Here is a 14,448-nt window from a genome sequence, read left to right as displayed (position 1 = left end):
AGCGCGGGGCGGCGGAGCGGCGGCACCGTCCGGAGCATGTCGGGCGCGCGGGGCGGTGGGCGCGTGGCCCCTCCCTCCGGCGGTCGCGCGGCAGCCGCAGCGGCGGCGGCGGGGGGAGGAGGAGGCGGCGAGGAGGCGGCGCCTGTGTCTGCGCTGGAGGTTGTGTCCTTCCTGGGGAAGCTGCTGTGCGCAGTCGCGGCGCTGAAGGCGGCTCTCTACCTGCTCCGCAGAGCGTGCCTCGCCATGGCCTGGAAGTCGGGCGGCGCCAGCCACTCCGAGCTCATCCACAACCTCCGCAGTGAGTCTGCGGGGCGGACGGGGCCGTCTCGGCCGCGGGGCGGCCGGTAACGGGCCCCGCTCGGCCGCACGCGCGCGGAGTTCCCGCGGCGCGCGCCCGGCTGCCAACTGTCAAGGCAGGGCGGCGGGGGGAGGAGGCGAGGGCGGCGCCCGGCAGGGGGGGGTGCGGCGCCGCGTCCCCGCGCTTCCCGCCCGCCGTGCCGGCCCGAGGGCGGTGGCGGCCGCCGGCGCTGGGCGGGCCCGGGCCGTCGGTGCGGGGAGAGATGCGGCGGGGAGGGGAGGCGGCCGGCGCCGGTCGCGGTCCTGCGGGGAGCGCCTCGGGGCTGCGGCCGTCGTCGGCTTCTTCTCGGATCCCCTCTCCCGCACCCTCGTGCGGGGCCCGGCGGCGTCCGGCGCGGCACGTCGACCGCCTTTTCGGCGCCTCGGGGAGGTTCGAGGGGAAGCGGGTGCGTCCGCTGGGCGAAAGGTGCGCAACGGCAGCTGGGGAGGTCCGCAGGGCCGCCGCGGCCCCAACGCCCGGGCGGCTCTTCCCGAGGGTCAGCCGGGGCCGCCGGGGGGAGGGGTGGGGCAGAGCCGCCGCCGCGCCGTCCGGTTGTCGCTCCGCGCCTTTGCGGAGGGTTTGTGCCGTCCCCGTGCTGAAGGCGGGCGGCGCTGTCAGGATGCTCCGCGCCGCTGTGCTGCCGTAAGGAGGGAGCTGCAGGGTCACGCAGGGAGATAACCGCTGCGTTGCCCCGGGCTTCGTACCTCGCTTTGCCCCGCACTTTGTTAGGTAGATACTCCCGTAGTGTCCCTCTTGTTTACCCTTGGTCGTTCCGTTCCTCTCTTCAAATGCCCAAATTCTAGTCATAAAAGGATGTACGTAGACTTGGAGCCTGTGCTGTGGCAGCTGTCTCCTGTTTCAGTGCTGCCGGACCTCGTGCAGCTTGGTCTACTTAGTCTCCTTGTTTAGAAACGAGGGAGAACTATCGTTGCTGTCTTCTGTAGCTTGCTTGTGATAGGTGCTCTGATCCTGAGAGCTGTTCCAGCATTTTCTTTTGCCGCTATTGAGAACTCTTCCGCTTTACAGAGCAGTACTTGCTGAAATGATTTTTCCATTTGATGGTAAGAACTGCCAGTTTAACAAATAGATAGCAAGTCCTCTAGTTGTGAGTTGTGATGTGATGCCCCTCATCTCTGTCTCTGAGGGACAGAAATACTGCCTTCATGAAGTTCTTGCACGAGGTCCATTACGCAGCATATAGAATGGATGTCAGGCTTCCAGATTATATCCAAATCAAGTCATTGTTGCCAGAATTGTTTACAGCTCTGAGAACCTGAAGGCAAAACCAATTTCGTTCCTGGAGAAAACACTGACAGTGCTTCAACACATGGAAGCCGTTCAGGGCTTTACAAATAACATATTTCTTAAGTTAAAAGCCACTATGAGGATGCAACAGCAGCAGCTTGTAGAGGGAAAGGAAAGTAAGCTGGAAGTTTAATGCTGCGATCTCCTATTTTGTAGTGGCAGTAATTACCTGAAAAGATGCAGTCTGTAATTTTCCCCTCTGTTTTGCTTACGTATCTCAAAATATTTTGAGTGATGTTAAAATGGAGTGGAAATAAATCACTGCTGAAGCATGGATGCTTTTGATCTTGCAGCGAGGTTGTGCTGCTGGCAGGTGCTCTGTTGCCTCCAGTGGGACTGCAGTGATGCTGTAGGGCTGTACCAGTGCAGAGCAGTGATGGGAGTGAGACCAGGAATTTTAACTAGGAGCTCTCCAGGTAAGGTGAGAACTTGTTGCTGGAAGCTGGGGAAAAGTTTAGAAGAAAGTACCTTTTGATATGGTATGTGCCTCAGTTAGGCATGGTTTTGACAAGCTTAAAAATCAGCGGTTGCTGAAAGACTGAAATGGTCTGGAAAATTCTATTTGAGTAGTGGATCCCTCGGCATATTTAACTATTTGCTCTAAAAACAGCTGAGCAGCGTAGCATTTCTGTGTAGAAATAAGAATACGAATCAGATAGTTAGCTTGATGTTCTGTGAGTGTGTGGGGTGTCGCGTGTGTGGAACTTAGTAACTGTGTCATTTGCATACGTTCATAACTCCAGTTGTAGCGACACAGGATGTTTTCTTCTGCAGCAAAGGCTGAGTTGTTCTTGCTCCTGCCCTAGTGCCACTGGTTGTCTCCTTCCCCTGCCTATAGAGCCACGTGTGGGGGAGGATACATAGTGAGGCTGGATCTCTTTCTTATCCTTTTGTAAGGGTGAGCTTTTGTGATGTTCTCTTCTGTCAGGCAAAAAAAAAGGAAAGAACAAAAGCGTTTTAAACTCCTCAATGTTCGTAAGCTGCTGTACTGCTATGTTTGGAGAAGTAGTAAACTTGGCTGTGGGCGTAAGTGGGCTGGGGAGAATGGGAACTTCTTGTTTTACTTGTATATAAAAGCATCAATGGGATACTCCCATGAGCTACATATTCTTGTCCTTTAAGCCAACTATAAGGACTACTCTTTCATACAAGTTGTTAATGATGGTTACTTATCTTCTATTTTGTGGTAAAAGAAGTCTAATTTAATGAAGATATATCAATATATGCTTATCCCAGTGTTGCCTTTGCTATAAAATTAGGTTCTTCTATAGAGGTAACAACAGTTTAGAGCTAAGTGGGTGGACTCGGTGATCTTTAAGGTCTTTTCCAACCTGAGTAGTGCTGAGTGCTTGTGGTGTTTGCATGCAGATTTAGGCAACTGTTGTTCACAAGCCTTATTTTTGTTTTCGGTCTTAAAAGGAACTAACTAATGAAGAAGGCTCTGGAGCTTGGAGTATTTTATAGTGCATAGTTACAGACAAGTGGCTGAAGAACATTCTGTGGCTTTTTGTTGTTTTGATTTTAGCTGCTGGTTTCATATTCTTATCCTGTTGATTTGCGGCATCGGGGATGTACGATTTGTGCAGTATACAAAATAAACTTGCTTAAAAAGCCCTCACGGATCCAACCAGAGGACTGCCCTTGAATTCATCACCTTGTTCCATTAAGGTGTTCAGCTACTTTGTTTTCGAGTGCTTTTCTGTTTTGATTCTTCAAGCATTAGGGCTGTTTCAGAAAGTACTCTTATTTGAATCTTTGCTGCTTCTCAGCTGGAAATAATTGAGTTTGTATCTTCAAACTTGAGCAAACTTCACCTCGAAAAATATTTAAACAAAGTGTAGGCAGCTCTTTTGGGAAGTTATCTAAAGCCAGATTATTAGAGAGTTATAGATCATATTCAAGGTTGAACTAGTTGGTAGTGTTTAAATTCACAGCTATGACCAAAGTTCCTTTTTGTTGTGAAGCTAGCATATATGGATGCTGAGAATTAAGAAAAGACTTAGGAATTGATGGATGGCTGATTTATATTGCTTGCTTGAGAATCTTTGGATTCCAAATCTCTCCTCACTGCCCCCACCCCTCCTTTATCTCCAGATAGCCATTGCCCACTTGCTGCTGTGTCATTTTAACCCCCCTTTGTTGTTCATACTTAGGCTCTTGCCAAGTCCTGTTACTTTATGCACCAACATCTTAGAAATCAGCTTTTCTTTTCCACCTGCAGAACTCAGTTTGGCTCCTGTCCAACTCACAATCCATAAAGTTAATTAGGTTTCTTTATCACACCTTTATTTCTCTCCTCCAGACAATATGGTGTGCTGCCATATGACAATCTTTCTTTGCTTGTTTTTCTGGTTGCGTTGTGCCAGTGCTGTTACAACCAGATATATGTATTTTTGAATCCACAGTTTTGGGTTTAAATGTGAAGATTAATTAATTTGAATGTGACTAAGAGCTTCATAATGTTGTTAATCATATTTGTACTTGTTTCCCGCTATATTCAGTTCTCTCCCTCGTTCATTAGATCCATAGACTTGTTTCAGAAAAGTTAGAAACTGTAATTTATGGGATATTGTGGATTCAACAGAATTTAATAGCCTGTTTCAGGGAAGTGCCGTGAACATGAAAGTATTGCATATGGCCTTGCTAAGCCTAAGCTTGGTTCAGCAAGAACTGAGCACAGTTGTTTCTCAAGTTTGGGTTCTGTGGGTTTGTTTGTTTGTTTATTTTCCTGCTGTGTCGTTTCCCTTGGGCCATCCAAACCCTTTCCACAACTGACTCATTTTGCGCACAGAAGAATAATGCAACTTGGATGAGCATGGACAAGGAAAGTGGCAAATAAAATAAATTGTAAATAAACCAGTAAATGCACCCCAACTTTAATACACGTGACCTGCAAGCAATTATGCTGCCTATTGTTTGTATTCAGCTAACAGCTTTCTCTTCAGCATGTGCGCTGTGTTGAGGTTTGAGTGACTAAGCATTGTAGTTCATGGCAGGAAAGTGGAGTACCTGGAAATCAGTTGGTTTTTTATCTATGTTTCTTGCTACTTGTTTATATCACAACGCTTCAGAATCAGTCATTTTAATCTAAACACGTTTAGTACTTCTGCTTGGTTGAAGGTGTGTTTTGTCTCTGGTTGGGTTTAAAGGCACGGTACAACTGTTGTAGTCTGAAACTACCTCATAATCCATGGCAGAATGGAAATAATTTCTGCAGATCTCTCCCTTGCAGGTGATTACCGTTGCTTGTGGGTATGTTAAAAAGTGAAAATCTGGTATAAATCCAAGCCTTTATTTGATTGCTGCTGTTATTCTACCATGGCATAGCATGGAATGCTCCTTAAGATCTGTTTGCAAGCTTGGGAATAAACCACGTAGTGCTGGTATTCCTTAGGATGGTCGTTTATGGACCGTAACACCTCAAAGTTATGTTTGTTAGTGTTATGATGGTAATGCTTACAGTAAAAAACTGTTGAAAGTCAAAAGCTCTTTCAGTGCTTTTAATTTTGATGGGTGTAACCAAGTTTTGGCAAAAACACAGCAAACTTTTTCAGAGACTAAGGCCAGTAATTGTCCAGAGTGACATCTTTCCTGAGTTGACTTGAGTTGCGTTCAGGTTCTGGAGTCTGAAAACATAACATTGGACTTGAGCACAAAGTGGATTTAAATGTTCGTACTGTTGAATACTAAAAGTGGTCATCGTGCAAATGTAGTTTTGGAAGTTCTTTGTTTCTGCTAGTGTGACAGCTTTTTGTCATTTTGTCTTAGTATGTTGCTTGATGGTCAGTAAACATTATGCTGTTATGTGTAGCTCTGTCTCTTATGTTGGGATAGCTGTGTAGGTAGCGGTGCTTTGCGCTTAGCACAGTGATTGGTTCACTCAAGGGTTTTACATGTGTCAGCTTGGTGGTCCTCTATGGAGTTACCATGGAACAGTAGGTGCTATAGGAACTTGTCATGGAGTTATCTAGATCAGTCTCTGTCCATGACAGGGGGCAGTAGGCCTCTGAGGCCTCTGGCCCCCAAAAATGGGAAGGGAAAAGGGGTAGGAAGGTGGGAGCTGGGCTCAAGGAAAGAAACAGGGCTGTAGCAACAATCTAAGGAGGAAAACTTGTTTTACTAACTATGATATTGGAATGCACAATAACACAATATAATACAGTCTAATTGAAATTGAGGCTAATAAATCAAGTAAAATGAGAGAGAGAAAGAGGTTTCCAAAGACCAAGAAGCCTACTTTGAAATTAAAGACGCCATAAAATAGTTTCTTTGTTATTGCTCATGGTTGCTCCTGCTTTACATTGAACCCTTTAGTTTTGACATCCCACGTGCATTTTAAGTGAATCATAGACTCACGCAGTATTGGAAAGGACCTACAAGATCATCTAGTCCAATCGTCCTCCCTTCCCTATACCTACAGAGAACCACTAAACCATATCTCCTGGCTCCCTATCCAGAAGCTCAGCCCTCTGAAAGGTAGAGAGATAAAATGTGCTTACAGGTGAAGTCTCTCACTCGGGTTGTCAAAATTTATTGTAAAGTGCTGTTCCATGCTCTTGCAGGCTGAACCCAACCGTAAAATCATTCTTTCATGCATTCTCAAACAGCTTCTTCACTTGGATTCTGACACAGATCTAGATGAACTTAGCAGTTCAACAGACCTGACTGTATTATGGATGTTTCTTGTAAAGACACACTGTAGCGCTACAAGCAAAGAAATAGCCTGCCTTTCTCTGTCCCAACCCAGGAGGAGAAAATTGTTGGCATTTACTTTTCAACATTAGATGTATTGTTCCCTCCTACTGAAAACTATAGTTAAATATGCCTAAATTAGTTGTTTGTAGGCTTTCAGATCCATGAAAATGAATAGAGAGCTGCTTATTTGTGATACCAAAATGGATAGGTTGGCTTGAAAATGATTAAATAGAAATGGAGTACTCCCATAAAATAGAAGTGAAATTTTTGAAGGTACATTTGCATGTAACAAGATCTTGAGGATGTATTTTTTTCGCATTGAATTTAGCTTTTGGTTCCTATGTGGAATTACCTCTACATATTCTGAGCAACAGTGTTTATTTCTGGATTCCTAAACTAGCTCTGTTTATCCCTTCCTTCCCTCAGTATTTTTGTCATCATTCTCTCTCTGAACTACCCTCAGAATTGATTTCTTCTTGTGAGCTATATATAATATTCTGTTTGGGTACTGTGTTATTGCTATGACAAAGCTTAGAAATAGCAGACCAGCAGCTGAACATTTGAGGCAGATGCTCTGTAAGTTGTCAGCAAAGCACCGAGAGATTTGTATGTATGTATGAATGGATTACAAAATATTTGTTTGCGAGCATGTGCTTTGTTTCTTTAGCACAAAGAACTTTGTATGTTTTGGGGCTGGTGACCTTTATTGGATCTCAAGGTGCTGATCCATCATTTCTTGTTGGAAGTTCAGTCATCTTGTGATTTACAGAAAAAGTTTACAATGCTTATTACTGACATAAAATTCTATTAACTGAATTGCTTTCTTTCTCATCTTTTTTCCTTCTTCTCCCCAACAAAAGGATTACAACCTAAGAAGCTCAGTTGATGAGCTGCTTAGAACTAACTAGCTTTGCACTGTTTGAAAATCAAGACGTGATTCTCATCCATTCCATTTGGAAGTTGCTATATGGTTTGTCTGGTTCATGTAGTGATGTCTGAAACTGTTAGTTGTCACTTGAGTAATCCTAATCTACTTGACTTCATCTTTTGCCATATAGTGCTAGGTTTGCTTTGTATCAAATGTTAAGACTTCTGTATTATCATAGTATCATAGTATCGTGTGAGTTGGAAGGGACCTTAGAGATCATCGAGTCCAACTTCCGGGTTTCGAGCCCTCTGTGTAGCGAAGCGGCACTTCTACCCCCTGCACCACAGGGGGGATTTGAACCCGGGCCCTTCGGTGCCGCAAGCAGCACTTTATACCACTGCGCCACTGTTTTAATAACATCACCGTCAAATGGAAAAGTTGTCTCTGCAAATGAAGTACTTTTCAGTAGATACAGTGAAGGTAATTGTGGAAAAACTGAAGTGTGTGGATAATGAAAAAAGTTCCACTGTAACAGTTTTGGCATCTGTGTGATTGTTTGGTTTATGTAAACTAGAAATATGATGTGTTTGACCAGCTGTTACTCAGCTGAGCCAGACCATTGCAGCAGGACCATTTAAGATTTGTGTTGTAGGCGTGTGTGTGTGCTAGCCTCACCTTGAGCACTGTGTGCAGGTTTGGGTGCCACAATGTAAGAGGAACGTAAAGTTATCCAGGAAAGCTACTAAGATGGGAAGGGTCTGAAGGGCAAGGTGTATGGGGAATGACCGAGGTCCCTGCGTTGGTTCAGCACAGAGCAGAGTTGCTGAGGGGAGCCCTCATGGCAGTCTCAGCTCCTCACAAGGAGCAGAGGGGCTGCACTGAGCTCTGCAGTCTGTTATATCATGCAGCGAGACATCCTTTCTATGATCTAAAAACTAGTGTTAGTGTGAGTGTTGTCTGCTAGTATGTTTTGAGCACGTTGAAAACTTGACTGATCAATGGTCGGAATTAATCATTCATGTAGGCAGCTCTTTTTAATTAACTTTGCTGAAGATCTGTTGCTCAGTAAAAGGATAAGTTGTTTACTTATTGTAAATCCATCTTGTCTTTCCAAGCTTTCAGCTTTTTCATTGCTCTCCAACACTCAACTGCCTGGTTTCGCAGGTTATGTTCAACAGTGGTAATATTTACACCTTCAGACCTGAGGCCTGCTGTGTGAGCTCTTTTCCTGTTTTCACCATGTTATTCATGGAAAAGAAGCAGACTAGAGTTTTCAAAACATGCTCCAATTATGTCAAGCTGTTGGTGCCACAGCTTCTGCGTGACATAACTTTTGAACTCTGCAGGTTGTGCTTTTCTTAGTCATTAATTTTTGGCTTTGTCCCTTTGGATCTTGAGTTGTGCCGATATCACTAATAAGTAGAGCTTACATTTTATTTTAAGCAAGCACTGTAGTTTAGAGCTCATTTGCTTACAAGCAGTTAATAATTTAATGTGATTTAGTTTTAGTACTGATTATGAGTACCTCAGAGCTGAGCAGTTTGTTCAGCTAGCAAGTCTTCTGTGCATGCTTATCACTGGAAAGGAAAATCAACCTCTATATACGTAACCGTAAACGTTTTTTCTGTGACGTAGCTCCCTTCTAAGATTTAGAAAACATTTTACTTTGGAATGTTAATAATAAATAATTTAATTCTATTGTTTGTGGTTTGTTTTTGTTTGTTGTTGTTTTTTAATCATATAAAGATGGTGTGAAATTAGAATGCAGTCTCTGCACTATTTTTTTCAGGTGATTTGTGCTTTCTTAGCAATTCATAATCTGAGAAGAGACTCTTTCCAGGTGAAATTAAGATATTTGTTGTTAGTCTTCTTGGGATTGATTTCTGCAGTAAGGAAGAGGCTTTCATTGGTGTTCGGTACCTTAACATTGCTGTGTTTCTCTATATTTAATCACAATTCTAGGAAAAAGCCTATTATCAACATAGGGGAAAAATACTACAAAGTCAATATTAATTTTACTGTTCAGATCTTGATTGCTTTTCTTAATTACCTCCTAGATTTTATTACTTCTACATAGGACTGAATAGCACTTCTACAAGTGTGTTTTTGTTGTATTCTGGTGTTCTCCAAACAAACAGAGAAGTCTGAAAAGCAGGGTATTTTTATTTTTTCCCATGGGTGATAATATAATGCCCTGTTATACTTGTGCTGAAACAGAATTTGGGGTTTTATTTTGTACAAGTAGCCATAGAGCTCTTACAATCTGATAAGACAAAATAGAGGGAAGAGTGGATAAAATATATGAGAAATGTAATGTATTGCAGGCAGAAGAAAACTTGTAAATGCTGAGAAGGGGATTTAATTGGCAATGCTTTAAGTAGGGAGATGACGAGAGCAGATGAGGGAACTTGCAGGCATGTGGTTTTGTAAAAGGAAAAAGGGAGAGGTGGCATCAGGGCAGATCATGGGGTAGTGTGAAAAAAGAGGTTTGAAAAAAATCTAGTGGTTCAGGAATCACAGAATCACAGGAAACATCAAGGTTGGAAAAGACCTAAAAGGTCATCCAGTCCAACCGTTCACCTGTTACCAATAGCTCCCACTAAACCATGTCCCTCAACACAACATCCAATTGTTCCTTGAACACCCCCATGGTGGTTCACCCACCACCTCCCTGGGCAGTCTATTCCAGTGCCTGACCACCCTTTCTGAGAAGTAATACTTCCTAATGTCCAGCCTGAATCTCCCCTGCCGTAGCTTGAAGCCTATCCCTCTAGTCCTATCACTAATGACACAAGAGAAAGAGGCCAACCCCCAGCTTAGTACAACCTCCCTTCAGGAAGCTATAGAGAGCAATGAGGTCACCCCTGAGCCTCTTCTTCTCCAGGCTGAACATTCCCAGCTCCTTCAGTCTCTCTTCATAAGGCCTGTGCTCCAGACCCCTCACCAGCTTTGTTGCCTTCCTTTGAACACACTCCTGGGCCTCAGTGTCTTTTTCGCAGTGAGGGGCCCAAAACTGGATGCAGTACTCGAGATGCGGACTTGAGTGCTGAGTACAGAGGGAAATTATTGAGAGGATCCTCTTAAAAACTGGAGGAGGTTGTTTGCTCAATCACAAGGTGTCCCTCGAGACATTTATCAGTTCTTTCAGGCTGGAAGCTTCATCCGTTTATTCTCTGTGCGTTGGTTTCCCCAGGGTGCAAAAGGGAAGAACAGATGGTTACCAATGCATCTGTATGTGCAGTATGTCATAAAGGAGTAAATAGCCAGTTTAGATTTTTCCTCAGTGCTCTTCGGCTGCCTGTTTGTATCTCCCTCATCCCCCCTCCCCCCCGAACTTTTTACTCCTGTTATAATCAACTTTCCTGCCTCTCTTTTCATTTTTAGGTACACTTATTTTAGAAGAGCTACTTTCTTGGTGATATCTAATGAGATGCTGTGTGTGTATTTTTTCTGCTTAGTTTTAGTTCCCAGAACTGATATATATAACTGATTTCAGGTGGTTGCGGGAGCTCTTTTTATTTTTTTTCTCACGCTGTAGAAGCATAGAATCACCAATGTAGAAGACCTCCAGTATCATCCAGTCCACCTACCATCCTATCCACCTACCACCACTGTTTCCCCACTGAACCATGTCCTTCATTACAACAACTAAACGTTTCTTGAGCACCTCCAGAAATGATGACTCCACCTGTTCCAGTGCTTCCACTCTTCTGGAGAATAAAGTTTTCCTAATGTCCAACCTGAATCTCACCTGGCACAAGTTAAGGCCATTCCCTCTTGTCTTTTCACTAGTTATGCAGGAGAAGAGGTCGATTCCCCACCTCACCAACTGTTGAGAGTGAGTGGTAAGGTCTCCCCTGAGCCTCCTCCAGACTAAACAATCCCAGCTCCCTCAGCCATTCCTCATAAGACTTGTGTTCCAGACCCTCCACCAGCTTTGTTGCCCTTCTCTGGACACACTCCAAGGCCACAGTGTCTTTCTTGTAGTAAGGTGCCCAAAGCCATCTGCAGTGCTTGAGGTGCAGCCTCACTGGTGCTGGGTACAGGAGGATGATCATCTTCCTGTTCCTGTTGGCTACACTCTTTCTGATACAAGCCAGGACACCACTGGCCTTTTTGACCACCTGGGCCTATACTGCTGGATTGTGTTCAGCCAAACATCAACCAGCACTTCCTAGTCCGTTTTTAGCACACAGTCTCCCAGCCGCTTTGCCCCAAGCCTGTTGTGATTCCTGGGGTTGTTGTGGCCAAAATGCACATCCTAGCTCTTGGTCTTGTTGAACTTTATCATGTTGACTTCAGTCCAGCTATCCAGCCTGTCCTGATCCCCCTGTAGGGCTTCCCTACCCCCAGGCAGATCAACACTTCCCTTCCAAACTTGGTATCATCTGCAGACTTACTGAGGGTGCATTCAATGCCCTTATCCAGGTAATGAATAAAAATATTGAAGGGGACAGGCCCCAGTACTGACCCCTAGGGAACACCATTTGTGACTGGTCACCAGTTAGGCTTAACTCCATTCACCACCACTCTCTGGGCCCAACCATCCTGCCAGTTCTTTAGCGTAGAGTGTACTTGTTCAAGCCATGGGCTGTGAGCTTCTTCATGGGAGTGCTGTGGGAAACCATGTCAAAGGCTTTGCTGAAGTCTAGATAGACTACACCAATGGCTTTTTCCTCATCCACCAAGTCAGTTACTCAGTTGTAATATGGGTTGAGGATGGTCAAGCAAGACCTGCCTTTCATGAACCCATGCTGGCTGGGCCTGGTTCCCTAATTGTCCCACTGTGTTAATTTTTTTTCTTTTATTTTGGGATATGATTTTGTGTAAAATATCACCAAGGTTGAAAAAGATGTCAATTTATGAACTACTGCTTCAACTACCTATTGTCTCTCAGATTAAAAAGCATAAGTTGAAATGAGGGGTTCCCTCTAAGATTACAGCATGCAGTTCTGAATGAAGTCAAAGCGCAAGGGTTGTATAATGTATGCAAACTGCAGGTAGCCTATGCTTTTTCTAGGGTATATCAGGTAAAAATATTGTTATTTAGGACCGTTTTTATAAAGCATTGTTATTTTCCTTAATGATTTGATGGCATATTGCTATTGCATTTCTAACTGATACTTTGTCTTCAGGACGAAGAGCACAATGTTTTGGGGGGCGGGGGGGCTGTCAATTTGCTCTCTATTCTATAGGCTAATGAAACTGGGCACAGGTAGTGTATATTGGGGATGGGTGTTGAGAAAAAGAAAACGCAAAAAAACCTTGCAACTATGTTTGATAAGAGTGGTTGAGTGGTTGCATACTGTAAGCAGTCAGGAAGGCCTTTGCAAATGTTAGCCGTAGCCTAGTCTCAGATGTCTGAGTGTTGGTAGATCTCTGAAACTGATGCAACTTCAGTTTAGATACTCTTTGAAGAGCTCCCAAATCTTACTTTTGAATTACTGCATTTTGTGTTAGGTTTTGAAAGCACTCAAATTATTATTTATTTTTTCTTGCAAGTAAAACTTTCCAATAAAGTTAACAGCTAGTAAGTTACTTAGTAAAGCTTCCATCATTGCAATGGCTGTTATTTGGAGTTTATCCTGAATCTTTTAAAGAAAATGATTGGTTAGTTTCTTTCATTTGCATTTTCTGTTGTTTGTAAGTATCTCTACAGACTTTAAATGTATGAATGTTAAAAGGAAAAAAAGTAACTGCACAGTGTTTCTGATGCAAAAAATCTTAGGCTTCAGCCTGCCCCATCATAAGAATTCTGATTCTGTAGGGATTTCTTCACAAGGGACTTTTTTCTTTTGCCAACGCAAAAGAGAAACAGAGCTTGAAAATAAAATATTGAACAGGGATGCTGTGGTTTCTGCTGACCTGCTTTTGTGTATTGTTCAATAATTGATCCTTTAAATGGCTTAAAAAAGAAGTGAATCTTGTTTATTGTATAGAGTAGTATGAATTTCTTATGTTTTCAGAAATATCAAAGCTGTGTGTGAAACTGAGCGATTCTAGGAAGTACATCTTTGCAAATGGTCTCTGTTATTTCAGAACTGCATCTGTAACTTCTGGGAGTGTCTTGCTTATGATTAAGCTGTGTATGTCGTAGCTTCTAAGATGATGAGTCAGAGTACTAGAGAGAGTAAGGTAGCATGTTTTCTCACAACGGTAGGAGTATATTAATGTATTTTACATGTTCTTGCATCACGGAACAGAATGCCTTCAATGTAATTTGTTTTATTTATAGAAAATGGAATAATCAAATCAGACAAGGTGTTTGAAGTAATGCTGGCTACAGACCGATGCCACTATGCAAAATACAACCCTTATATGGACTCTCCTCAATCTATAGGTAAGTCAGTTTCATAAAATGCTCTGTTCTAATTTGTGTAACAGTGACTGCCTTTGAAATAGATGTGCAAACTTATTTTTATATTTGGAAGCATCTTAATTCTCTATCAGTTTATTCAATCTCCATTAACTACACATTTAAGATATGTACTCAAAAATTTGTATATTTCTACAGGAACAAATATAACCCTGTATTCCTAGATTTATGTGCTGTCTGGGGGGAAAAAAAATGTCATTGTCTTCAGAGGTCCCCATGAGGTGACCATGTAAAGTCACTAACAACTCTGGGTTTTTATATATGGTCCATGAAGAAAAAAAAAGAAATGGGGTTATTCTGGGAAACAGAGCTCATCTGAATTCAACATACTTGATAAAATCAAGGAGACAGAGTCACAAAATGGAAATTGTAACTGAGGTCAAGTATAGAACTGTTTTTATTTCCTGTTCAGAGCTATGAAGGCATAGCTTACAGATGATGTACTTAATTCACTTCTGAAATAGAGTGCTTACATAACCATTAGTGTGTGTCTGATATCCTGAATGAGGCCGACAGAGAGGATACCACATTTTTACAGTCAAGATCAATAATGATGGTCAAATCTTCTGCTTTCTTGTTTTACAGGCTTCCAAGCAACAATCAGTGCTCCACATATGGTAAGCTTTGAACTTGTGTAGATGATTATTTATGATGATACAAATGTTCCCAAAATAAAAATATTTATCCCAACAAATTTAACTAGCAGTTGATGGCAGTAATGTGTTGTGAACTACCTAATAGGAGTGTGCAGAGAAGGAGCCAGACTTTTCCTGCAGGTGCACAGTGATAGGATGTGGGGCAGTGGACAAACAGTGAAATTCTGATTAAATTATATCTTGATGAAATCACACAATATAGTCAAGCACT

The 14,448-nt window shown here is 43.1% G+C and overlaps 1 protein-coding gene across 2 annotated transcripts in view; it reads left to right on the top strand.

Moving 5' to 3' along the window:
- The first annotated feature begins 8 nt into the window (after positions 1-8).
- Positions 9-14,448, top strand: part of PCMT1 (protein-L-isoaspartate (D-aspartate) O-methyltransferase) — a 34,132-nt gene continuing 19,692 nt past the window's right edge. For both annotated transcript variants that reach the window (XM_072332654.1, XM_072332655.1), the window contains exons 1-3: positions 9-298; positions 13,441-13,545; positions 14,167-14,198. In XM_072332654.1, coding sequence (XP_072188755.1) covers positions 37-298; positions 13,441-13,545; positions 14,167-14,198 — 399 coding nt within the window. In that variant the 5' untranslated portion in view covers positions 9-36. The remainder of the gene's footprint in view (positions 299-13,440; positions 13,546-14,166; positions 14,199-14,448) is intronic.

The sequence above is a fragment of the Excalfactoria chinensis genome, chromosome 3, assembly GCF_039878825.1.
Source record: "Excalfactoria chinensis isolate bCotChi1 chromosome 3, bCotChi1.hap2, whole genome shotgun sequence".
NCBI classification, from domain to species: domain Eukaryota; kingdom Metazoa; phylum Chordata; class Aves; order Galliformes; family Phasianidae; genus Excalfactoria; species Excalfactoria chinensis.
This window is presented reverse-complemented; position numbering and strand designations above follow the sequence as displayed.